The sequence below is a fragment of the Ceratotherium simum genome, chromosome 3 (assembly GCF_057802395.1).
Source record: "Ceratotherium simum simum isolate JZ-2026a chromosome 3, ASM5780239v1, whole genome shotgun sequence".
Lineage (NCBI taxonomy): Eukaryota > Metazoa > Chordata > Mammalia > Perissodactyla > Rhinocerotidae > Ceratotherium > Ceratotherium simum.
The window spans coordinates 52381077-52403100 of record NC_141902.1 but is presented as its reverse complement, the minus strand read 5'-3'; the positions used below and the strand labels follow the sequence as shown (position 1 = coordinate 52403100).

The following is a 22024-nucleotide window of genomic DNA, read 5'->3' as shown; positions in this document are numbered from 1 at the left end:
GTATTTGGTCCCACACTTCACACAAGACACTGTGTTGTCTATTTTCAATGAACTTGACCCCATACGATATATATTAATCTTTATTTCAAAAGGGCCCATCCTGCCCCCTTCTTACATGCACAAGTCCTCACTGAAATATACTGTCCCACACAATGAAAGTTAAGTCATTACTGAGCTAAAGACTGCAAAATCTAGGCCGGTTACTTTTTATTCAATATATTATTATTAAGAAATTACATTTTACTGAGGTGGAAAGAAATACACTGCTTAACATTTAAGGATTCCAAAAACCCCAGTAATAATACCAGGAGGTTTTGAGCTGAAAAAAAGAAGCCCATGGTTTTCTTCATAGACATTATGACTCAAATGACACACTAATAGATGGATCCCCACCCTCGGTGAATTTGAAGCTATCGCACTGACAAGCTTCCAGACTTCGTGGGAGGGAAGGAAAACTGTCCCTAACATCTGCTCCACATAAAGCTTGCCTCTAATTCTAGGTCAAATTTGTCTCAGTATCTGGGTGGTTGGAGTTCACAGATAAAAATATGCTTCTCTTCTCAAGTCCAAGTTAAAGATTCCATTCCACAAGTGACTAATTCAGTAGTCTGGATTTTTCAAAATTTGGTCCAAATGACCTGAAGTGATTTACTTATGACTTTGCTGATTTCACTCACTATGCAAAGTAATGAAAATGCTGAGATCATAACAGGCACAGCTTAGCAAACAATCGAGAACTGTTTCCATAAGGAGCTTCTATCTCAGCTTCTCATCTCATAAGGAAGGCACCCATGATGAAAGACTAAACACCTTCCCAAGGAAACCAATACTAGAAATGTTTTCTTTATGGCAAACCAAGAGCTGAAATTTGCCTCTTTGCAAGTGCCACCCAGTGGTTCTGGCCTGGCCTTGCACTGAAACACAACACAAAAATAATTCCTCTTCTCGACAACTGTTTTCTAAGATGTGAATTCAGCTCTCATGTCTCTCCTTGGTCAACTCTTCCCCAACTCTTCAACTATTCCCTGAATTACTAGAGTCTCAACTCCTTTCCAAACTGATCCTGCTCTTCTGAATATGCTCATTTGTCAATGTCCCTTTTCCAAGTTCCTAACTTAAAAAAAAAATGTTTTCGCATAAATGGCTATAGCAATTAAGATTCTAAACCATCCTTTTGTTGTATAAGTTAACACGGTGTACTGGACAAACATACTAATTCTTACTACCTGAATTAGATAGTTGTTTAAACATAGAATAAAAAGGCTCTCTGTCTCGTTTGTTAAGTCTCCACCCAAGCCCGGCCAGCCCCTAGGTGCTGTTCACTTGCATGCAGCCATCCTAAAGTTCAGCCTGTGATCTCATTCCATGACTGGGTCTTCCAGATCGCATCATGAGGGCTCAGAGAAGCTTGTCTGGGAGATAGTAAGTCACAGGTGGCAAAACAGGGCATGGACAGGTGATCTTATACGCTTTCCTATTTTCATATGTGGATATTCCTCCACTCCCTTCAAATTGGTTTGTCCATTATATTCCAGAAGTACATTAAAAAACAGAAGATCCTAAACTTCTCTGAAAGTGTCTTTTTAAAACAAGTGTCTCCTATTTTGGTACCAATCTTAAACCCTTACAAATAATGGAATCAGAAGCCAAAGCATATGACATTCTGTTCACTGGTTCTCTAATACTGGATATGAAAACAATCCAGACCACCACCTTGTGTGAGATGGGAGAAATGCAGTGCTCCACAGTCAAGGAGCCACACGGGGAATAAGGGATAGCCTTGCCCCAGACTTCATGTATGTGAAATTCAGAAGCAGAAAAGCTATGATCTGACAGCCATGGTTCTCCAAGATGCCAGCTGTGACAAAGTGATGCTTTTCTTTGATCCTGGGAAACACACTCCTGACATCTACCTAGTGTTGCTGTTGGGCAGGATCTACCCATCACTGCTGCTGGCAGCACTCCTGCTGGGTATGCAAAGGGACCACAAAGGTGTGTGCCTGGTTTCCTCATCTAAACCTCTGCTCCCTGTTCTTTTTCTCTACTGCTCCCCAAGACTTGCATATGAGTCCATCACAGGATTCAACACTTCATGATTGGGTTTCTTGTTTGGGGAACAGATTTTATCTAATGTATATGTTTATCCTAATTGTGTTTACACACATTTAAAAAGAAGTGTCCCTCCCCATCCTCACAATTCCCTGACCTTAACTCCACTCCACTAATATCTCCAACATTGTAGAGATTAATAAATAAATATAGTTTTAATCTTCTATTTGTCTGTCATGTGTGTCAATCATTTATTAGAAGTAGAGATGCTTTTAACTTTAATAATTCATTAATAAACTAGGTAACTTTTCAGGGCAGTGCTTAATATAAGGAAAATGGTTTTCTTTTCAGTTTTTCCACTGCCAACCAAATGTTTAATTAAATTGAAATCTTTTCTTTTCTTTGACAGTTAGAGAATTAGACCCTGGGGAATTCTTATAACCCTGTTAGTACTGTCTTTTTCTCTATCTGATTTTCTTTTTTTTGGTGAGGAAGATTAGCCCTGAGCTAACATCTGTTGCCAATCCTCCTCTCTTTGCTGAGGAAGATTGGCCCTGGGCTAACATCTGTGCCCATCTCCCTCTACTTTATATGTGGGTCACCTGCCACAGCACAGCTTGATAAGCGGTGCGTAGGTCTGCGCCCGGGATCCAAACCTGTGAACCCTGGGCCACTGAAGCGGAGCATGGGAACTTAACCATTACATCCCCAGGCCGGCCCCTCTATCCGATTTTTTGTGTTTTTTTTGTGAGGAAAATCAGCCCTGAGCTAACATCCGATACCAATTCTCCTCTTTTTTGCTGAGGAAGACTGGCCCTGGGCTAATATGCATGCCCATCTTCCTCTACTTTATATGGGACGCCGCCACAGCATGGCTCAACAAGCGGTGAGTTGGTGTGTACCCAGGATCCAAACCTGCGAACCCTGGGCTGCCAAAGCAGAGCACGTGCACTTAACCACTGCGCCACTGGGCCAGCCCCTATCCGATTTTTTTAATTGAGCAAGAAAAAATTACAATAATATGTGATTAGCTGTACCACAGCGTGGATTTTCTTCTATCAAGCATCACCACAAGAGAGAGAGACAGATTACATTAACATAAGTTAAAAGAACTTTTTTTCCTCTTAGAGAAATATAAATGTTCAACTTACCTGTTTTTGCATTTAGAGAAACAAAATAGTCAACTGTGTCCAGCATATAGTAAACATATAACTTGGTTTCACATTACATAGGTAGTCAAGAAGAGAAAGGATGGTGGAAAAGAGAAGAGATGGAGGAGAAAAAGGAGTAGGAGAAGACAATGAGGAAAGGAGGGAGGAAAAAGAGAGAGGAATAGACAGAGCAAGGGAATGAAAGAGACACACCCAGAAATGGAGAAAAGACAGGAGCGGTCTCGGGGAGAGAGGCAGGCGGTTCAGGGGAGTGCAGAGACCTGAGCTGATGTAAACTCTTCTTGTCACATCCTTTGGTCCCTGCTCCATGGGCCCCCGTGTAGGGCATCACTGTCCTCTCACAGTGGGTGAGCTTATGAACTGTGCTCTCTAGCTTTCTTAAGTGTAACCCTTTGACCTGGAGAAGGCCCTCTTTTACAGGGATAACCACTATTCCTGGGGGACATATGAGGAAATTTCCCTCTGGTCAAGATGGCAGTAGCCTGAGCAAGCTCGCTGTGAGCCACAGAAGACTGGGCTGAGAATCGATCTGGCTCGAGGGCTGAAATGTCCTCAGCACAGGAAGCAATCCCCGGCCCATGACCTTTTACAAGGGCTTACCTCCTCAACCATCTGCTTGACCTTCTTCTGCTGGCAATGCACCATGTCGTCTAGGTGTCTGATCCGTTCACGGAGGCTGGCGGACGCCTCCTCCAGCTGCTGATACCTAATGCAAATAAAAGAGGGAGCGACTGAGTCCTAAACCAAAGCAGCACCACCAGCATAGAAAGTTACTGCTTGAAAGGAACATGGCCGAGGACAAGAAAGGGAAGTCCAAGACGCACTCTTCCTCCTTTGTGTGTATCCTGGGTAAGGAACTGCCAGTCGACCCCTCACAGCAGTAGGAATGGAGGACTCTCTGTCAAGTTCCCTCTTGCAAGTTTTACCTTGTGTAAGTACAGTTACTATACTTTCCAGGGACTGAGAAAATCTGCACCACTTACAGGTATGAGAGAGGATCTCTGTTTGGGGGTCAATACAATATTGCAACATCCAGTAAATTCCTTGATTAGGAGAACAGAGAGGAGTCTAGTAACACAACAAAATATCTGAAATCAAGTAGCACAGTCCTGAGAGGTCTAGAATTATAACTGTTCTACAATCATTTATTTTGGGAAAATGGGAAATACGCTGAAAGACCATCTCTGCATCAAAACAGAGTGGACCCATTGCAAAACATTTCATACTTTTGTTTTAAAACAGCACAAATTATCCTCTGACTTTGCTTGGTTCAAAGAAACCAAAGGAACCAGCAAAGGGCCTCTTCACTTCTTTGGGGACGCTGGAATGGAGCACTGGATGAAGGGTCTGGTGGTCTGCTTCCCACTCCTCTCTCTGCCAGGTCCCCCCTCAGCACTGCGTTAAAGACTAGGGAAGACTTGTTGCAAACCCTGAAGTCACAAAAGAGGAAGGAAAACAGGTATTTTTCAGCACACACTATGTGGCAGGCAGTATGCCCAACAGTCCTCACATTAACACCCCAATGAGATGGGCACTGTTATGAACATCATAACCCCCTCCCCCTTTAAAGAAGAATTCCCATTTTACAGATAAGCAAAGACTCTCAGGGAAGTTAGGTAACTTGCCCAAAATGCTCAAATCATCCCAACCTTGTTTTCCTTCACTACAGGGTCGTGTATGGCCTTTCTGCCTTTTGATTTCTAGAAGAGACCATGTAATACTCCTGCATTTTCCATATCCAGGGGACAAGGCGAGGTTTGACTGGGCAACATTTGGAAACAAAGAAAGGCATTTTAAAATTAGTTTCCACAGCAACGGTATTAGTCACAGTCGACAAGGTGCATCCAGTGGAGTTGAAGGTCATGGGGAACATTTACAGACTAAACTTTTGCACTGGTGACAGTCGGATGTGTTCCACTGCACTAACAGCCATCCATGGGCTGTACGACGGGGCTGTAAGCTCCTGAGGAAACTGGCTCCATATTGGAAGCTCTCAGCCCAATGTTTTGCATGTATCAGTCTGCAGTAAGTGATGGCCAAATGAATGGATATGCAAGGACCAAGTGAGCCCACAAAAACACAGCGTGTCCCCCATCGAAATCCATTTCAAGATAAACGGCATTACGTCTTACCTTTCCTTGTCAGAATCAGTTATTTCCCCTGACATTTCTGTTTCGTGCTCTAGGAGTTGTAGTTGTAGTTGATGGCGTTCCTAAAACAAACAGACACTGATATTTTCATCAATGGATCCCAAGCTGGACAGAGACTGTGTATGACGCAATCCCAGCACTAGTGAGTTCAGGTCTATATAACACTCATGGGTTTTACACACCCACTCACCAGAGTCCAAAAAGCTCAAAATTGCCAAATCTGTTGGTGTGTATTTATAGACATATTTATGAACTACAAACAAATATCCTGGATAAAGCCATTCAAGATTTCTTTTTTAAAAAGTATTCCATCAACCCAGGCTCAGATGTCTTGTTAAAACTTATAATCCTAAACAATGATAATCAATACTCTAAATCAGTGGCCTGTGATATTGCAAAATTCTTGATTATTTTCTGAATTGTCAAGAAAAGAGGCTCTGGAATTTAGGTAATATCCTATATACTAACCTGGGCAGCGTCTACACAGGTGTGTTCACTTGTAAAATGTATTGTGGTAATCAGAGCAATGGCCCCCCAATGATGTCCACATCCTAATCTCTGAAATCTGTGAATATGTTACCTTCCATGGAAAAAGTAACTTTACAAATGTGATTAAGTATCTTAAAATGGAGGAATTATCCTGGATTATCCAGTTGGGCCCTTACAAGAAAGAGGAAGTACAGTTAGAGTCAGAGAGAGACACAGATTGGAAGATGCTACACCACTGGCTTTAACGTTGGAAGATGGGGCCACATGCCAAGGTATACAGGCGGTCTCTAGAAATTAGAAAAGGCTAGTGAATGGATTCTCCTCTAAAGCTTCCAAAAGGAACTCAGCCCTGCCAACACCTTGACTTTAGGACTTCTGACCTCTAGAACTATAAGTTAATAAATTCGTGCTGTTTTAAGCTACTAACTGTTGTAATTTGTTACAGCAGCAATAGGAAACTAATACATGTATCACGCTGTGCACTTAAGATTTATACACTTTGCTGTATATACGTAAATTTAAAAATTTACCCAAAAAAGTAATATAAGAATCTGGACAATCATTTCTTTGGACAAGTGGAAAATGTTAATAAAAACACAGTGCCTATCACAACCAAAATTGCACTAGAAATACGTTACAGATGTTAGAATACTAAATTTCCTTAAAATGAAGTTTACCAAATCCTGCTCACTAATTGGGAGGAGATCATTTTACTTTAGGTCCTCCTCTAAGTACTACTGTGGCTCACCTTTTTCTCAGAAATTCTCCCCAAGAAACTCTTACTAGTTATACAGAGTCCAAATCTCTTTTCCACCAAATTATGGAAAGCAAATCTCTGAAAATTTAACTTCCACAACTTCTGAAGCTATAAGCAGTAGAACACCAAGAAGCAGACCAAAGAGATGGCGGAACAGTCTACCCTGTCGGAAAGAGCATATTATCACTGATATACTTAGAATAATAAAGAAAGATGGCTTTCAGTGGCATTTTGTTACTGTTTTTAAATCTCCACATGGAATGCACATTCTTACTGCCCAGCCTGGGCAGAACACTCTCCCTGCGCTCATGTAGTTTGCCACCAGCTGGAAGTTTATATCAGCCCTGAAATAACAGTGACGGACCTTTCACAAGTGAGCCCCCTCCCAGGCCCCCAAAAAAGCTGTCATAAAGTAGGGCAAGGCCAAACTTATAGCACACTTTAAAAGTTCAATTTTTTCTAAATTGAGGTACAACAAATCTTAAGTGTACACTGCACAATAATTTCTTACATTTGTATACATCTGTGAAATCACTACCCAGATCAAGGCATAGAATAGTATTGGTTTCACAGAAGGGTCTCTGATAGAATACACTCCTTAGAAGATTTTTACTGATCAGAAGAAAGGTGTTTCAAATACAATGCTCAAAAAGAGAAACAGTAAACTAAGGTATACAGTAGAGAAGCCATTCAAAAGTACACACTTCGTCCTTGAGCAAATCCAAAAATAGGTAAGAGCAGGATACAAATACTGCCACAGTTCACACCCGTGGACATAGTGGGACAGAGATCTGGCAAGATTCCTGCTCTAAAAGATTTATCCCTGAAGGAGAAAGAGCGGTAAATTGATATATCTAATCTTAGCTAAATAAAGCGAGCATTTCTCTAGCCTAAATGGAAAAGAAGATTTAGAGAAAGGACGATAAATTTTCAGTCACTAAAGAAAAAGCCACGGGACGTGGAGAACGTTTTGTGTTACATAAATGCCCACAGGGAGGGCCAGCCTTACCACAGCCCTGGCCTCCCACACATACACCTCTCCCACAGGCTCCACGCGGAAATCAGTGGGAAGAAGCTGGGGACCGTCAGAACCCCAAGGGTACAAAAAAGATAAGCTATAAAGCAGGCTGAGTTTAAAAAAGCTGACTCCAGGGGCAGACACTTAGGCAAGTCTGTAACAAAATAAAAATCAGAGCCACAGATTTTTGAGCCCTACTGTATGCCAGGCACTGTGCTTAGCACTTTGCATGGATTTTCTCATTTACTCCTCACAAAAGCCTTAAGAATCAGAATCATTATTATCAGCATTTTACAGAAGAGGAAACTGAGTTTGGAAGAGTCAAGTAACTACCACAACTAGAAAGAGGCAAGACTCAAAATCTAGGTCCGTCTGATTCTACAACCTATATTCTTAACCACTCCCCAGACCACTTATCTCTGTAAGACAGCTTCTCGGCCCACACCACCTACCTCCCCACGCTGCCTGCTCCCCTTGCTTCCGTACGCTGCAGGACGGTCTGCCACCCAGAGGGAGCATTTCCGTTACCCAGCATCTTCTGTTCTAGTTCTAGAAAATGCCCTTGTGTCCCCATCTTCACTACCACCACCTCCAACCAATACTGATGCTAGCCCTAAACGCGTTGCTTCCCCTTTCTTCAATAAAAGATAGAGGTAAAATTGTAATTGACTCTTTAGTTTGCACAAGTCCCTCCCAAATAAAGATATTACCTAAAACGGGAGCCCCCAGCAAGCCCCGAAGCTGCATAGCACCGAACGTAATGCCGTCCCCGCTCTGGTTACACCTCACCTTGTGAGGGACAGTAGAGGGCTCATGTTGCAGACATCAGGGGTAAGGAGACCTCCTCTCAGAACCACTTGGAAGCCCAGATGTTGACCTCACTCACTCATATTATAGTTCCCCCTCCCTCATCATCAGCCTGGAGATTCTCGGCATGCAGCATGAGTTACAGGGTGCTATGATATCACGGTCTCGGCAGGTCACCACTATTCTGCAAACCCAGATGCTGCTAGAGAGCCATTTTCCAGAAGCCAGCCACAGCTTCAGCCCTCAACTACCACCCCTCCCCAGAAGTCAGCTGTCACCTGCTAAAGGTCACCTTCCTTTTTCCTCTTTCCCTTCCTTTTTTTCTCCTCCCTCTGTCCCACCCCTTCTTCCCTTTTCTCCATTTCCACCTAATTTCTGGCCTCCTTCCTTTCTCTAGACTGCCTTCATTATCTCAGCTGCGCTTCTGCCGTCCACACACCTCCCACCAGCCCCACCCATCAGCCTGCATGCCCGGCCCACAGAGAAATGGCATGTCCCCCGCTCTGACATGTGGCGTGCCAGAGAGAGGCCAACCCGTCAGACGCATGCCCCCCAGAAACAATAGGCTTAGGGTGTTGATGAAACATCTAAACAGGGATTGAGGGGCCGGCCTCGTGGCGTAGCGGGTAAGTGCACGCGCTCCGCTGCTGGTGGCCCGGGTTCGGATCCTGGGAGCGCACCGATGCACCTCTTGTCAGGCCATGCTGTGGCGGCGTCCCATATAAAGTGGAGGAAGATGGGCACAGATGTTAGCCCAGGGCCAGTCTTCCTCAGCAAAAAGAGGAGGACTGGCATGGATGTTAGCTGAGGGCTGATCTTCCTCACACACAAAATAAATAAATAAATAAATAAATAAATAAATAAATAAAATAAATAGGGATTGATTACTCAACAAGTAAACTAAGTCCATGCTTGGGGCCCCAGCTAAGAAGAGCTGCTAAAATATTAATTTTTGTACATAATTTTATATATAATGTTTTCTAAAGCATCAAAATCACTACCATGAGAAAATGAGAACTTTGTTGGACTGCCTCCTACTTTATTTTACATTTTGTCTTTCTTTCTTAAATCATGAATTGGAGGGATGAGAGGGTTCAGTGTTGAGAGCTACTCATACCCTCAGACAGGCCTGCAAGGGAACCGCAGAAACGCAGGGGAGTCTGGGCAGGTGAGCAATAGGCCCAAGGCTGCATCTGTTACCTTTTCCATGCGCTCAATCAGCCTGTCCAGCTCTCCAATCCTCTGGTCTTTCTCTTGTAGGCTGATCTCTGCTGCTTGCATCTTCTTATTGGCTTCTTCAATCGCTTTCAGAAAACTATTGGTTTCTTCCTGCAAAAGAAACACACTCTCCTCAGCACAGCCACGGAGTCCCTAGGATACCAACCAGGGTCCAAACAGCTCTGGCCTTGCTAAATTCATGATGCCTCTTTAACAGCATGACCTTGAGGCCTAGAAGTGTCTCACAGATCATGAGCTCAACTTCCATGATTCTGGTTCTCACCTGTGAATAAAGACACATTGTGTGGCTTTTTAATGGGCCTAGATTTTTTCCCCTTTCTTCCCTTGAGTCCTTATGTCTAACAAGAGCCTGCAAATGTTATTTATCCCTTGACTAGATGCTCAGAGTGTCACCACATTCGCCAACAATGTAAAGGGAATTGGGGCCAGATCTGGAATTGAATGCAGAATGCCCAGATCTTTCTCCCAGACTGCAAAGCACCAACTCAGTCAACCATTTGGCACATTTATGAAGCCCGTAAGTACACGAGATAAGGCCGACACAGAGTTCCTACCTTTGAGGAACTTATGCTCTCCTAGAGAAGCCACGATATGAGACGTCCTGCCCACCTCTGTGATTAGGTACAAGAGAACGCCACAGCAAAGAGCAGAGAGACTGGGGTTCCCAAGGTCAGGAGAACCCTTCTAGCTGTGTGAATGGGAAAGACTTCAGTCATGGAGAGGGGAGCCTTTTCAAGACTTTTAGGGAGCTTATGTAGGATCAAGGACAGGGAAGGAGGAAATTTCAGGTAGAGAGGTACACATGGAGTGATGAAGGGCAGAGCTGCAGGTAAGCCCAGGATCCACTTAGATGCTGGCAGATGGTCAGATTAGCTAGAGAAAGGGGTGTGCTGAGAGATAGAGATTGGTAACTATTCTGAGCAGGGAGGGGGATGAATAAAGGAAAGGAGGGAGAGGGGAGGGGAGTGAATGAGCAAATGAATAAATTCCTTGATCCCTCACCCATGTCAGAGTCCACTAACTTACCTCCAAGCAGAAACTGGACTATCTAAACCTCAGCAACAATAACGAACCCCAAATGCTCCGTTATCTTATCAGCAGCTGCGACATACACACCAGGAGAGCCTCCTTCTCAGCATTGTGCTTCTGCTGCTCTTCGTGCAGCTTTGCTTCATACTGGCTGTACAGCTTCCTGGTCATCTCTCTCATCACCTCGGCATTGGCTTCCTGGCAGGCTTCCACCTGCAAAGAGACTCGTTTCAGAGCTTCTGCAGGGGCCCAGGGACTCGGCACCTTTCACTCTGTATGTGTCACGTGTGGGCACACAGAGGAGTGGGCCCATTGACCAGGGCTCCACAGCAGATAGGAGCAGCAGGAGCTAATGGAGGAGACGACAGAAGGCAGAAGGAAACGCGGCGAGCAGCTGCACAGAAATAAAAAGCAGCACTTCACATGAATTGATTTGGCAACGTCAGGAAAAGGTGCGCCACGGGACTGAATTTCTCAAAAGGCGGAAATGTACCTCTCTAACTATCAACCCTGCCCCCCAAATTTAGCCATTTTTAAATTGAATTCTCTCTAAAATGTGTCCATGCTCCACTGTCTTATTAACCCCTTTCTTCCCTGATTTTTCTTGTCTAATGTTCTTTTGATCCTGAAATTTTATCTTTTACTCTATCAGTTTTTTTTTTAAAGATTTTATTTATTTATTTTCCCCCCAAAGCCCCAGTAGATAGTTGTGTGTCATAGCTGCACATCCTTCTAGTTGCTGTATGTGGGACGCAGCCTCAGCATGGGTGGAGAAGCGGTGTGTCGGTGCGCGCCTGGGGTTCCGAACCCGGGCCGCCAGCAGCAGAGCGTGCGCACTTAACCCCTAAGCCACGGGGCCGGCCCATACTCTATCAGTTTTAACAAAACTTATTCTCTGGTTAATATATCCACACTCTAATTGGCCTTAGAAGGATAAGCTTTTTTAATTCTTGAGTACAGTAGTCCCCCCTTATCCTCGAGATAACGCTCAAAGACCCCCAGTGGATGCCTGAAACCATGGATAGTAGCGAACTCTAGATCATTCAATGGGAAAAGACACTGTGTTTTTTCCTATACGTACATACCTATGATCAAGTTTAATTTATCATTTATGCACAGGAAGAGATTAACAATAACTAATAATAAAATAGAACAGTTATAACAATATACTCTAATAAAAGTTACCACGGATCTTAGCAACCTCAGCCTACGATTTTTTTCTTTCCTTAAGTTGAGAACTTGTACCTTTTCACTTAAAGGAAGCCCTCTACGGCTTCTCTTTACCAGCATCACTACTCTTGCGCTTTGGCGCCATTATGAAGTAAAATAAGGGTTACCTGAACACAAGCTCTGCAATACTACAACAGTCAATCTGATGAACAAGATGGGCGGGTAGCGCACACAGCATGGATACACTGGACAAAGGGATGATTCACATCCAGGGCGGGATGGGAGAGCATGAGATTTCATCATGCTCCTCAGAACAACACACAATTTAAAACTTACTAATTGTTTATTTCTGGAATTTTCCATTTAATATTTTTGGACAACGGTTGACCACAGGTAACTGACATCATGGAAAGCAAAACTGTGGTTAAGGGGGGACTACTGTATTCTGTTGTGGGCTGAAAATAAGATCACTACGCTGTTAGAATTAGATCAGAGGAGGATAAACTTTAAAATTAAAAAATAAAAAGGTTATCTGGGGCCAGCCACCTGGCCAAATGGTTCAAGTTCCATGCGCTCCGCACCAGCGGCCTGGGTTCATGGGTTCGGATCCCGGTTATAGACTTACTCCGCTCATCAGCCACACTGTGGAGGCGTCCCACATACAAAGTAGAGGAAGACTGGCATGGATGTTAGCTCAGGGCTAGTTTCCCTCATGCAAAAAAAAAAAAAAAAAGAGGAAGACTGCCAGCAGATGTTTGCTCAGGGAAAATGTTCCTCACCAAAAAAATAAAATAAATAAAATAAAATAAAATACGATGAAACGAAATGAAATAAAATAAAAATAAAAAGGTTATCTATAGGAGGAAGGAGGGGTAACAGAGGAAAAGGGATGTTACAGATAGAGACATTCTGTTTCTTAACATACTTTGTTTTATAGGTTGACTTTGAAACTAAGTGAATAATGTACCTATTATAAAAAATTAAATTTCAAAAAATTATCTACCAAGACCATTCAATGGGAAAAGAATAGTCTTTTCAACAAATGGTGCTGGGACAACTGGATTGGCCACATGCAAAAGAATGAAGTTGGACCCCTAACCCACCGTAGACAAAAATTAACTCAAAATGGATCAAAGGCCTAAATATAAAACTCTTAGAAGAAAAACGAAGGTAAATCTTTGTGACCTTTGATTAGGCAATGGCTTCTTAGATACAACACCAAAAGCACAGGCGACAAAAAATAAATTAGACTTCATCAATATTCAATATCAAAAACTGTGCTTCAAAGGATACCAGCAAGAAAGTGAAAAGACAACCCAGAGAGCGAGAGACAATATTTGCAAATCACATATCTAATAATTTGCATCCAGAATATATAAAGAATTTTTACAACTCACTAATAAAATATAAATAACCCAATTTAAAAATGGGCAAAGAATCTGATAGATATCCCAAAGAAGATATACAAATGACCTATAAGCAAAAGAAATGATGCTCAACATCATTAGTTATCAGGGAAATGCAAAACCACAATGAGACACCACTTCACACTCACAAGGTTTGCTATAATCAATAAGACAGATGGTAACGGTGTTGGAGAGGAGGTGGAGAAATCTTACATGGCTGGTGGGAATGTAAAATGGTACAAGCCTTTTTCTAGATTAGCTTTCACATTGTTTGGCTTCCCCCTCCCCCATGTGCCTACATTACTTTAAAAAATTTTTATGTCAGAAAAGCAAGGCGGCCTTTGAAGAGAAGTTGCCCACATGGAGTTGAGGCTGTCCCATTAGCTGCACTGGCCAGTCTCTAGGAAAGACTTAAGTTAAGCTCATATAAGAAATCTGGATCCATCCTTTCCATACCTTTGTGCTTTCCCAAATGTTGCGTCTGGAAACATTCCCGCCTGGTTTGGGGAACATTAAGCGAGGGACTCCTACTGGCTTGTGCAGGCCCAGCTTACAGGATGAGAAAAAGCCAGTAGAGTTGTGGGCAGGTAGGGCTTAGGCTGGAGGTGGCTGGTGTCTCCTTTCTACCCCAGGTCCTGCCCTTGCCTGTGAACTTCATGCCATTGATTTTATGCTGCTGAAGTTCTGTTTGTGTCCCTTCCTTCTCGCTTACTGCTTGTTCCAGAGAGCAGAGTTTGCTGGATATGGAAGCTCTAGATAAGTGAGGTATACTTCAACCTCAATAGGTTACATGACGTTTACTCCAAAGATTGGACAAAAGTCTCTCTTGAGGCCCTCTAATTCTCCCCTCTCATCACTGGGCGAGTTTTGGTACCAAGAAGCCACAAAAAGGAAAATCCTGAACAGAGATTATCATCAGCTGAGAGAGACCCAATGCATCCTGCACTCCATTTCCACTGCAAACACAGACTTCTAGAAAGAGCTCTGTCCCTCTAGTCCTGTTTACTCTGCATCCAGGTCATGTGAAATACTCTGAGTCCTGTAACTTTTTTGAGGGGGATCGAGGGAGTTAAGTAAAGGAATTAGTCTCTAAAACAGGCGACTGTAGGTTACATTTAGAGGCTTGGTCTCCGTGGAAGCAGCCAGACTGCCAAACTGCCTGATGAAGTCCCCAGACCCCTGATGCCATACCACCCTGGAACAAACAGGAATGTACAGGACAGGCACATACAGTAGACACTCAATATGTATTTGTGGGATGAATGACTGGATCAAGCTCCTACACTAAGGAAAAGACTCCAGTAATTTCAGACTCTTTCAGCAACCCCTTTTTTCAAAGTAACTCTCACACAGAAATACAATATATGAAATAGTAAAGAGAAGAGTTTGAAGTGAAAGCAAAGAGGAGCTGATCTACTCTATAGTTCTCTGGTCCCCCTCCCCCACCTCCCCAGGGTGGTTGTGTTTGGCCACGTGGACTGTAATGGCACAACCCTGTGGGACGACAAGCACAGAGATGACACAGTGCAGTGTGGCAGTCCCGCCTCCCCATCTGAGGCAGCCCATAGGGAGGGGACCACATGTCCCAATTTGTTTCTCTACATTCTTAATAGCACCACCTTTCACTCCCAAATATCTTCTGGTTGGAGCAATAAATTCTATGGCTACACTGCCCATAAGGCCCTCTCCTCTAGGACAGCCTAAGGCTGTACTGAACACAATTTGAAAACCACAGACAAATAAAAACAAATTTATTCAGGAAATAATTTGTTGAGTGACTTCTATGAGCCATGCATGGGTCTGCTCCTGCCACTGGGAAGGGAATCTATTCATGTTTCAAGTTTGGGAGGGGCACTAACACATCCAGGGCATTAGAAGCCCAGCTGAGGAATAAACACAGCCTGGTAGGCAAGACGGACGTTGCCCAGAGTCCTTGGTCACCCATCATTTTCTTCCTGTGTGCCCCTCGGCTCTTTATTGTCAAACCAGACAGAAAGGCCTTGGGCCTCAGAGAAAATCTGAACAGTGAAGCTTCTGAAGGCCAAGACCTGTGGACACCCCAAGTACTCTCACAGTTCGTAAAAGCAGGGCCATGATGACTGTCTCAGCCACTGAGGGCCAAGGCAGGAGTCCCTAGTGGGGGTCTATATGGGGTACCCCAATCTGGACTGACAGTTGTGAACCCAGAAACCTCCTCAGTGCCTTCAAGTAAAGCCCTACGGAGTTGGCCACCAAAAGGGAACAAAATCCAACTAAGAGAAAAGGAAATGGAAGAGTTGAAGATGGGAGGAGAGAGAGGAGAAAGGTTAGCGAGAGATCTTGGCTCCTGCACTTTACCTTCATCTTCAGCAGCCTGTTTTCCACTTGCGCCACATCTAACTGCCTCTGCTTTTCCCGAAGTTTGTCCATGGATGCTTCATATGTCTGCTGTAAATTTCGGATTTGATCCTTGATGTTGCTATTTTCCAAAGTAACATCCACAAGGGTTTTCTGTTGGGATGAACATAAAAATGAAACCAGATCTGGTGGTGTGAGGAAACATGGCAGAGTCACGCAGTGGGACATCCCTTTGTCATTACACTAAGGCAGATGTCAGCCCACAGAAGTTGCAAGCCTGGGACCCCGGTGTTTGAATGACTGAAGCCCCTACAGTGGTCAAGGGGTCTGCCGCCCTGTAAATGGGTAGGCCAGTGAGCCCCCTCCTTAATACCCTACAGCTGCTGCCAATACCACTTGCCCCTGCTTAGGGTGGATGGAGATGGATTAAAATGGAGTCTTTCCAAGGAAAAGTGTTCATAATACATCATTACACACAGAAAAAAATGGGTTTGAAAATAGTAAGTACAAATTAATCCCATTTTGGGAAGAAATGTATAAGCATTTGTTCAAATGTGCTTAGGCATTAAAAAAAAAAAAAAAGGACTAGAAGGAAATTCACCAAAATACAAATAATGGTTTTCACTATGTGATAGGATTACAGATGATATTTATTTTCTTCTTTGTGTTTTCTATATTTTCCAAATTCCGACAACGAAATCAGAAAATAAAATATGTGTTTTGTAGAACGGAGATATTCTTCTTTTTTCTTAAAGGGGCTGTCACTTCTATACTGTTGAGTGACTTCTAGACCGCCTGTCAGGACAGAGACAACATGGCTGAGGTTACTGTAAGGCCTGCAAATGTGTCACCTTCCACCCTTAGGCACAGAAGGGCAGAGGTGAAGGAATACCAGAGAACAGGCTTTGTTGACTCAGACAAGAGCCTGACAAGTGTGGAAAGCCCATTGATTATTGCTCCAGGCCACCCACTGGAGCAAGAATGTTTAATATTGTTGCTATTTAACGCTTCAAGTTCTACCTAGTTAACTCTCCTTACAGAAAAATGGCTTCCATAACCCCAGAATTCCCACAACTGGACAGTGGGTTACGGGCACCTTCTACCACCTCCCCACGTCATCTCCCACTGTCAATCAGGAGATCTGGAAATTCTGGTGTTGGACACACTTTCGAACACCTTTGTCCTCTTTGTAGATGATCAGTTTCTGAAGATCCTCCAACTCCACAGCCTCCACTCTGGATAATAAGCCTCTTTTCTAAACCTACTCGAATCAGGAGAAAGGATTTCGATGGTGGTAAATAGATATTAAAGAAAATATGGAAGCCATTTGGAAGCACGGAATCATAGAACACTGGAGCTGCAAGGGGCCTTAGAAACTGCCTGGCCCAACCACCCCCTCCCCAAGCCCCACTGGCATTACAGATGCTGCTCTTATGCTCATGAACCTACATCTGGACCAAGATACCAGGGTTCTAGTCCTGGCTCTGCCACTAGCTAGACACCTTGGTTCAAGTCATTTCTCTCTGTTGGCCTCAGTTTGTTGATCCATAAAACAAGGGGTCTGGTGATCATCTTGACAGTTCTTTCCAGCCCTGACATTCTATGAAATCAAACCAAGGGTCTAGTCTCACTGTCAATAATAATGAAAAGAGTAGACTGGACAATGGAAGAGGTTGGCGCCTTGCAGAAATAAGAAACCAACTATCTTCAGATTCAGTCAAGTTTCCGAGCCATGAGATGGTACCTTTATTTTCTTCTTTTTCTTTTTTTTTTTTTAAACAATGGTTTTTAATCTTTTCATTATAAGGTTCCTTTGTGTGCCCTCCTCTAAGAGACTGGACCATACCTAGGAATCAGTCAGGGTACCTGGGTTAGGGTTGACCTTGTTCCAACAGCTCACCTCGGAAGTAAATGCTTGGAGTGTCAGCAGGGTGGCAAATCAGAAGTATGTTGGGAAAGAAAACCCAGATACCAACCAAGTCTGAACTCAGGTGAGGTACAGCATTTCCTGGTTGGCCAGGAGTGAGAAGATGCCCAAGAGGGAGGGAAAGGGAGCCCTGGCGAGCACCCTTGATGGCAGGAGGAGGGAAAACAAAGGCGACTGACTAAACCAGACCCAAAGTAGGGCTTGGCCTGAGGCCAGGGAAAAACTGGCATGCACTGAGAGCCAGGAAAGGGTGGGACTCAGAGGCCCCACTAGAAACGGGCCTCCAGACAAATCCAAACACACACCCACCCAGTGGGTGGGACAGTGGCCTAGCTTTGCTGTTGGCACTCCTGCCATAGTAGCTGTTATTAGAGAATACTAGGTTCTAGGGGAAGTAGATAATCCCAACATGAAAATTTGTTTGCTTATCTAACAAATTATTTATATAGAACCAGAAAGGATTCAAAACAACTTGTGGAACTTTTAATAGGAGGGTAAAAAGATAAGAGCCAAATAAAGTTGGAGGAGGGACAGAAACTATTGTTCGCATATTTGTAAACTAAAGCCAAGGGAAGCTGTTTCTAATAAATATAATGCTTATTTTGAACATTTTCAAGTTAATTTGCATGTTAGAAGGGGGCGTCAGTTGGAAGAGTAATAATGGGCAGCATTTGAGTGGTTAACTCCCAGCCAAATTAATCGAGAGCAATCCCCCTGAAGTGGGTTGACAACACATATTTGCACAAAGGTAGGATCCTGAGTCTTTCTGCTTTTCCCTGTCTGGTACTGCAAGACATTCTTTGGAATGCACATGATTTATTTTAATGCAAAATTATTTCTAAATTAGGAAAAAGTGCTTAACGGCCTCTGGGAGTTATTGTCATGAATGACTATGGATTGCCTTTGGTTAAGTCTGTCTTTTCTGTGATTGGGTGGAACTTCCTGCAACACGGGCTACAGGGAGTGGGGGACTGATATGCTGTTTCAGGCACTGACACTTAAGACCACTGGGGTATCTAGTGAAGCAAGTGACATCTCTAGCACTGAACTCAGGATCTAAACCCCCATTTTAATGAAGGCAAAAACAACTGCACCTCAAAGGTTTAGAGTCTCAGCTCAGAAGCACTTCCTTCAACTTCCGTCAGCATCTTCCTGGCACAGTCTTGACTGTGGCTATGCTGAAAGGATTCTGAATAAGGGGCCGAGGACATTCTGTGACTTACTTTCCTAGAAAGGCGTGGGGCTTGCTCTTGGTTAAGCTTGCTTGCACTGTGACAGGGGACCCCAGTCTGACAGTGAGCAGATGAATACCTGCAGGTCAATGGAGTCCGACGCCAAAGCCGAGTTCACGGCATTAAAACTATCCAGGGCTGACGACTGTGTCTGGATGTGATTCTCTAGATAGTCCTGCTGAGCCTGTGAAATCTGCACAGATTGAGGGGACAGTTACAAAAAACCAATCCACACACACCCACAACATCTTTAGTTAGGCTGGAACTTTCTCCTGATAGTAGCCACATCCACTTCAACAATATTTCAAGTAAAGCTTTACATTTAAAAGTCAACATCTGCATGCCCCAGAGAGTAGAAAGAGAAGAACACTTTTCCTTTGGATAGTATTTACATATTCACCCACCGGGCCTCACTCAGTCCTCACAACAACACTATGCGGCAGCCGGAACGTTTGCCTTTATAGGGAGGAAACGGAATCAGAGAAGTTAAAGATTTGCACACAAACAGCTAAAAAGGGGCACAGCTAGAACCAGAACCCAGCTAGAATATCTTCTTGTGCCATCTTGCTCTTTCTACTCACCACAGAAAGAATATACTTCAGGCTCACCCGATTCTCAAGAGTTGTTTTGTGGCTGCTGCTGTTGCTGTGTTGTCTTTGTGGGATGTGTGTGATTGACATGTTTGAGAGAGTTTCATCAGAGGCCAGTTGTAAGCTACACTTTAAAGAAAGGCTGGATACAGAAAGCCAGGAAGGCAGGAGAACTCCAGTGAAGGGTTCTGGGAAGGCTCAAGGGTGGCCTGTGGGAGCTACGGAAAGCAGAAGGCATGATAGAGCAGGGGTGCACCCTGGGGATGGGAGAGAGCTGGAACAGCAGGCCAGGACCAGGAGCCTGTAGAATGTTCTTGCTTGGGGGTGTGTTCACATAGCAGTAATTTAGTGATCTTAATCTGGCTACAGTATGTGGTGTGGCCTGGAGGAGGAGATTGTAGGCAGAGAGATAGAGCTCCTGTGACAGTTCTATCATGAGAAAATGAGAATGTGCCCGAGAAGGGATGGAAAGCAAAGGGCAGAGATTGTTTACACATCTACTGCAAATCTAATCCTTTGGCTTTAATTATAGTCGTTAGTGTCTGTCAGTGGATGGCAGAGGGAATTCCCATAGGTAGGTGAGAATTTCACAAACCTCTTCCTACATGCCAGTGAGAATGACCTAGGTGGATATGTTTATAGGCCCCCACCCCTATAATCAAGGCAGGAGGTCTTACTTAAGCAGATAATGTCACAGCCCAGCCATAAACTAAACTCTAATGCATGACTGTTGTAACTATACTTCCTTCCTGCAGATATTAACTCTTAACGGAAGGTATGTCATATATGGATGGACTTTTTCTTCCAGATTTTTTTTTTTTTTTAAGATTTTATTTATTTTTTTTCCCCCCAAAGCCCCAGTAGATAGTTGTATGTCATAGCTGCACATCCCTCTAGTTGCTGTATGTGGGACGCGGCCAGCATGGCCGGAGAAGCGGTGCGTCGGTGCGCGCCCGGGATCCGAACCCCGGGCCGCCAGCAGCGGAGCGCACGCACTTAACCGCTAAGCCGCGGGGCCGGCCCCTTCTTCCAGATTATTAATCACAAATATTTTTAAAAAAATTTTCCCACAAGCATTAGCTTGATTAAACCAGAGGAAGGTTATTTTTTCTTAAATTTTTGAGTAGGTAATATATTCGCATAGTTGAAACACTTAAAAAGTATAAACGGTACACACTAAAATAAATCTCCCGATCACTCCTGTCCCATCCGCTCAGTTAGCACGCTGCCCACCCTGCCTCTCAGTTAGGAACCACTGTCAATTACTTTCATGATTTTCCTTCTAGTAACTTTTTGTACACACACAAAACAATCCAGATATATTTATTTTCCCTTCCTGTTTTACATAGTAGCACATTATACATAGTTTCCTGCATCTCACTCTTTTTACCATCCACTCTATATCTTTGAAATCCCTCCATATCTCTTTTCAAAGTGCTTATTCAGTCTTTTCATTCTTTTTTTTTTTTTTACAATTCTGTGTATTCTATTGTAGAGATATAATTTATTTTACTTTCCTCTTCTTCATGAACATTTAGGCTTCCAATCTTTTTACTATTACAAACACTGCTGCAACAACTAAGTTCATACCTACGTCATTTCACATATGTGACAGTTTAGCTACAGAATAAATTCTTAGGAATAGAATTTCTGAGTCAAAGGACAGAGGCATTTGTAATTTTGGTAGATACCGCCAAATTGCTCTCCTTAAAGAGGAATACAAAATTACATTCCATCCAGCAGTCTGCCTGTTTTTCTCCGCAGCACTGCTAGTCCAGCGTCTTGTCCCATTCACGCAGTCTGTCTGTCTACTAGATACGAATTACATCTCAGGACGGTTTTAATCTGAATTTCTCTCACTAAGAGTGAGGCAAAGTATCTTGCCATACATTTAAGAGCTCTTCATCTTTACTATAAATTATCTGTAACAAATATTTTGCCTATTTTTATGAGTTGTAGCCTTTTTCTTCTTGATTTGTGGGCACTTTTTAAATACTCAGAAAATTAGCCTGTTATCTATGATATGAAAGCAAATAATTTTTCCCAGTCTGTCATTTAACCTTGACTTTAGTGTTTTTGCCAGCATTAGTTTTTCATTTAACGTAGTCAAAGTTATCAACCCTTTTTCTGTGGCCTTAAGATTGCATGTCATAGTAAGAAAAGGCCTTCCCTACCTCAAGAGTATAAAAGAATTCACACATATTTTCTTCTGGCCCTTTTAAGTTTCATATTTAGCACTTAAGTCTTGGATCTATTTGGAATTTATCCAGGTATAGGTCTGTCCCAACAGCACACACTGAGTAGTCCCTTTCCTCTCTTTATTTGAGATGCTACGTTTGTCATACATTGGGCTACATCTCTGGGCTTTTTTTCATTGATGTCTGTTTATTTATGTGCCAACACTACGCTGTTTTAATCTCTGAGGCTTTTTCAGTTTGTTGTAATAGTAAGAGGGCTAACTTTTTGCTTTTTTTTTCCCCAGAATTTTCCCCAACTCTTCATATTTATTTTCTGTATACCTTGAATCATCTAGTTGTACAAAAACAACATAAAATAAAAATCTGTTGGTATTTTTATGGGGTTATATTAAATTTATATATTAACTTGGATAGTATTGACATCTTATGATTCCTTTCTAAGCACATGGTATAT

The 22024-nt window shown here is 43.1% G+C and overlaps 1 protein-coding gene across 2 annotated transcripts in view; it reads right to left on the bottom strand.

Moving 5' to 3' along the window:
* MYZAP (myocardial zonula adherens protein) overlaps positions 1 to 22024 on the bottom strand; it is a 90694-nt gene that overhangs the window by 39063 nt on the left and 29607 nt on the right. For both annotated transcript variants that reach the window (XM_004421619.3, XM_014780762.2), the window contains exons 5-10: positions 18862 to 18975; positions 15624 to 15776; positions 10798 to 10923; positions 9643 to 9771; positions 5354 to 5433; positions 3822 to 3927 (exon numbers count right to left, since the gene is read on the bottom strand). In XM_004421619.3, the coding sequence (XP_004421676.1) occupies positions 3822 to 3927; positions 5354 to 5433; positions 9643 to 9771; positions 10798 to 10923; positions 15624 to 15776; positions 18862 to 18975 (708 nt within the window). The remainder of the gene's footprint in view (positions 1 to 3821; positions 3928 to 5353; positions 5434 to 9642; positions 9772 to 10797; positions 10924 to 15623; positions 15777 to 18861; positions 18976 to 22024) is intronic.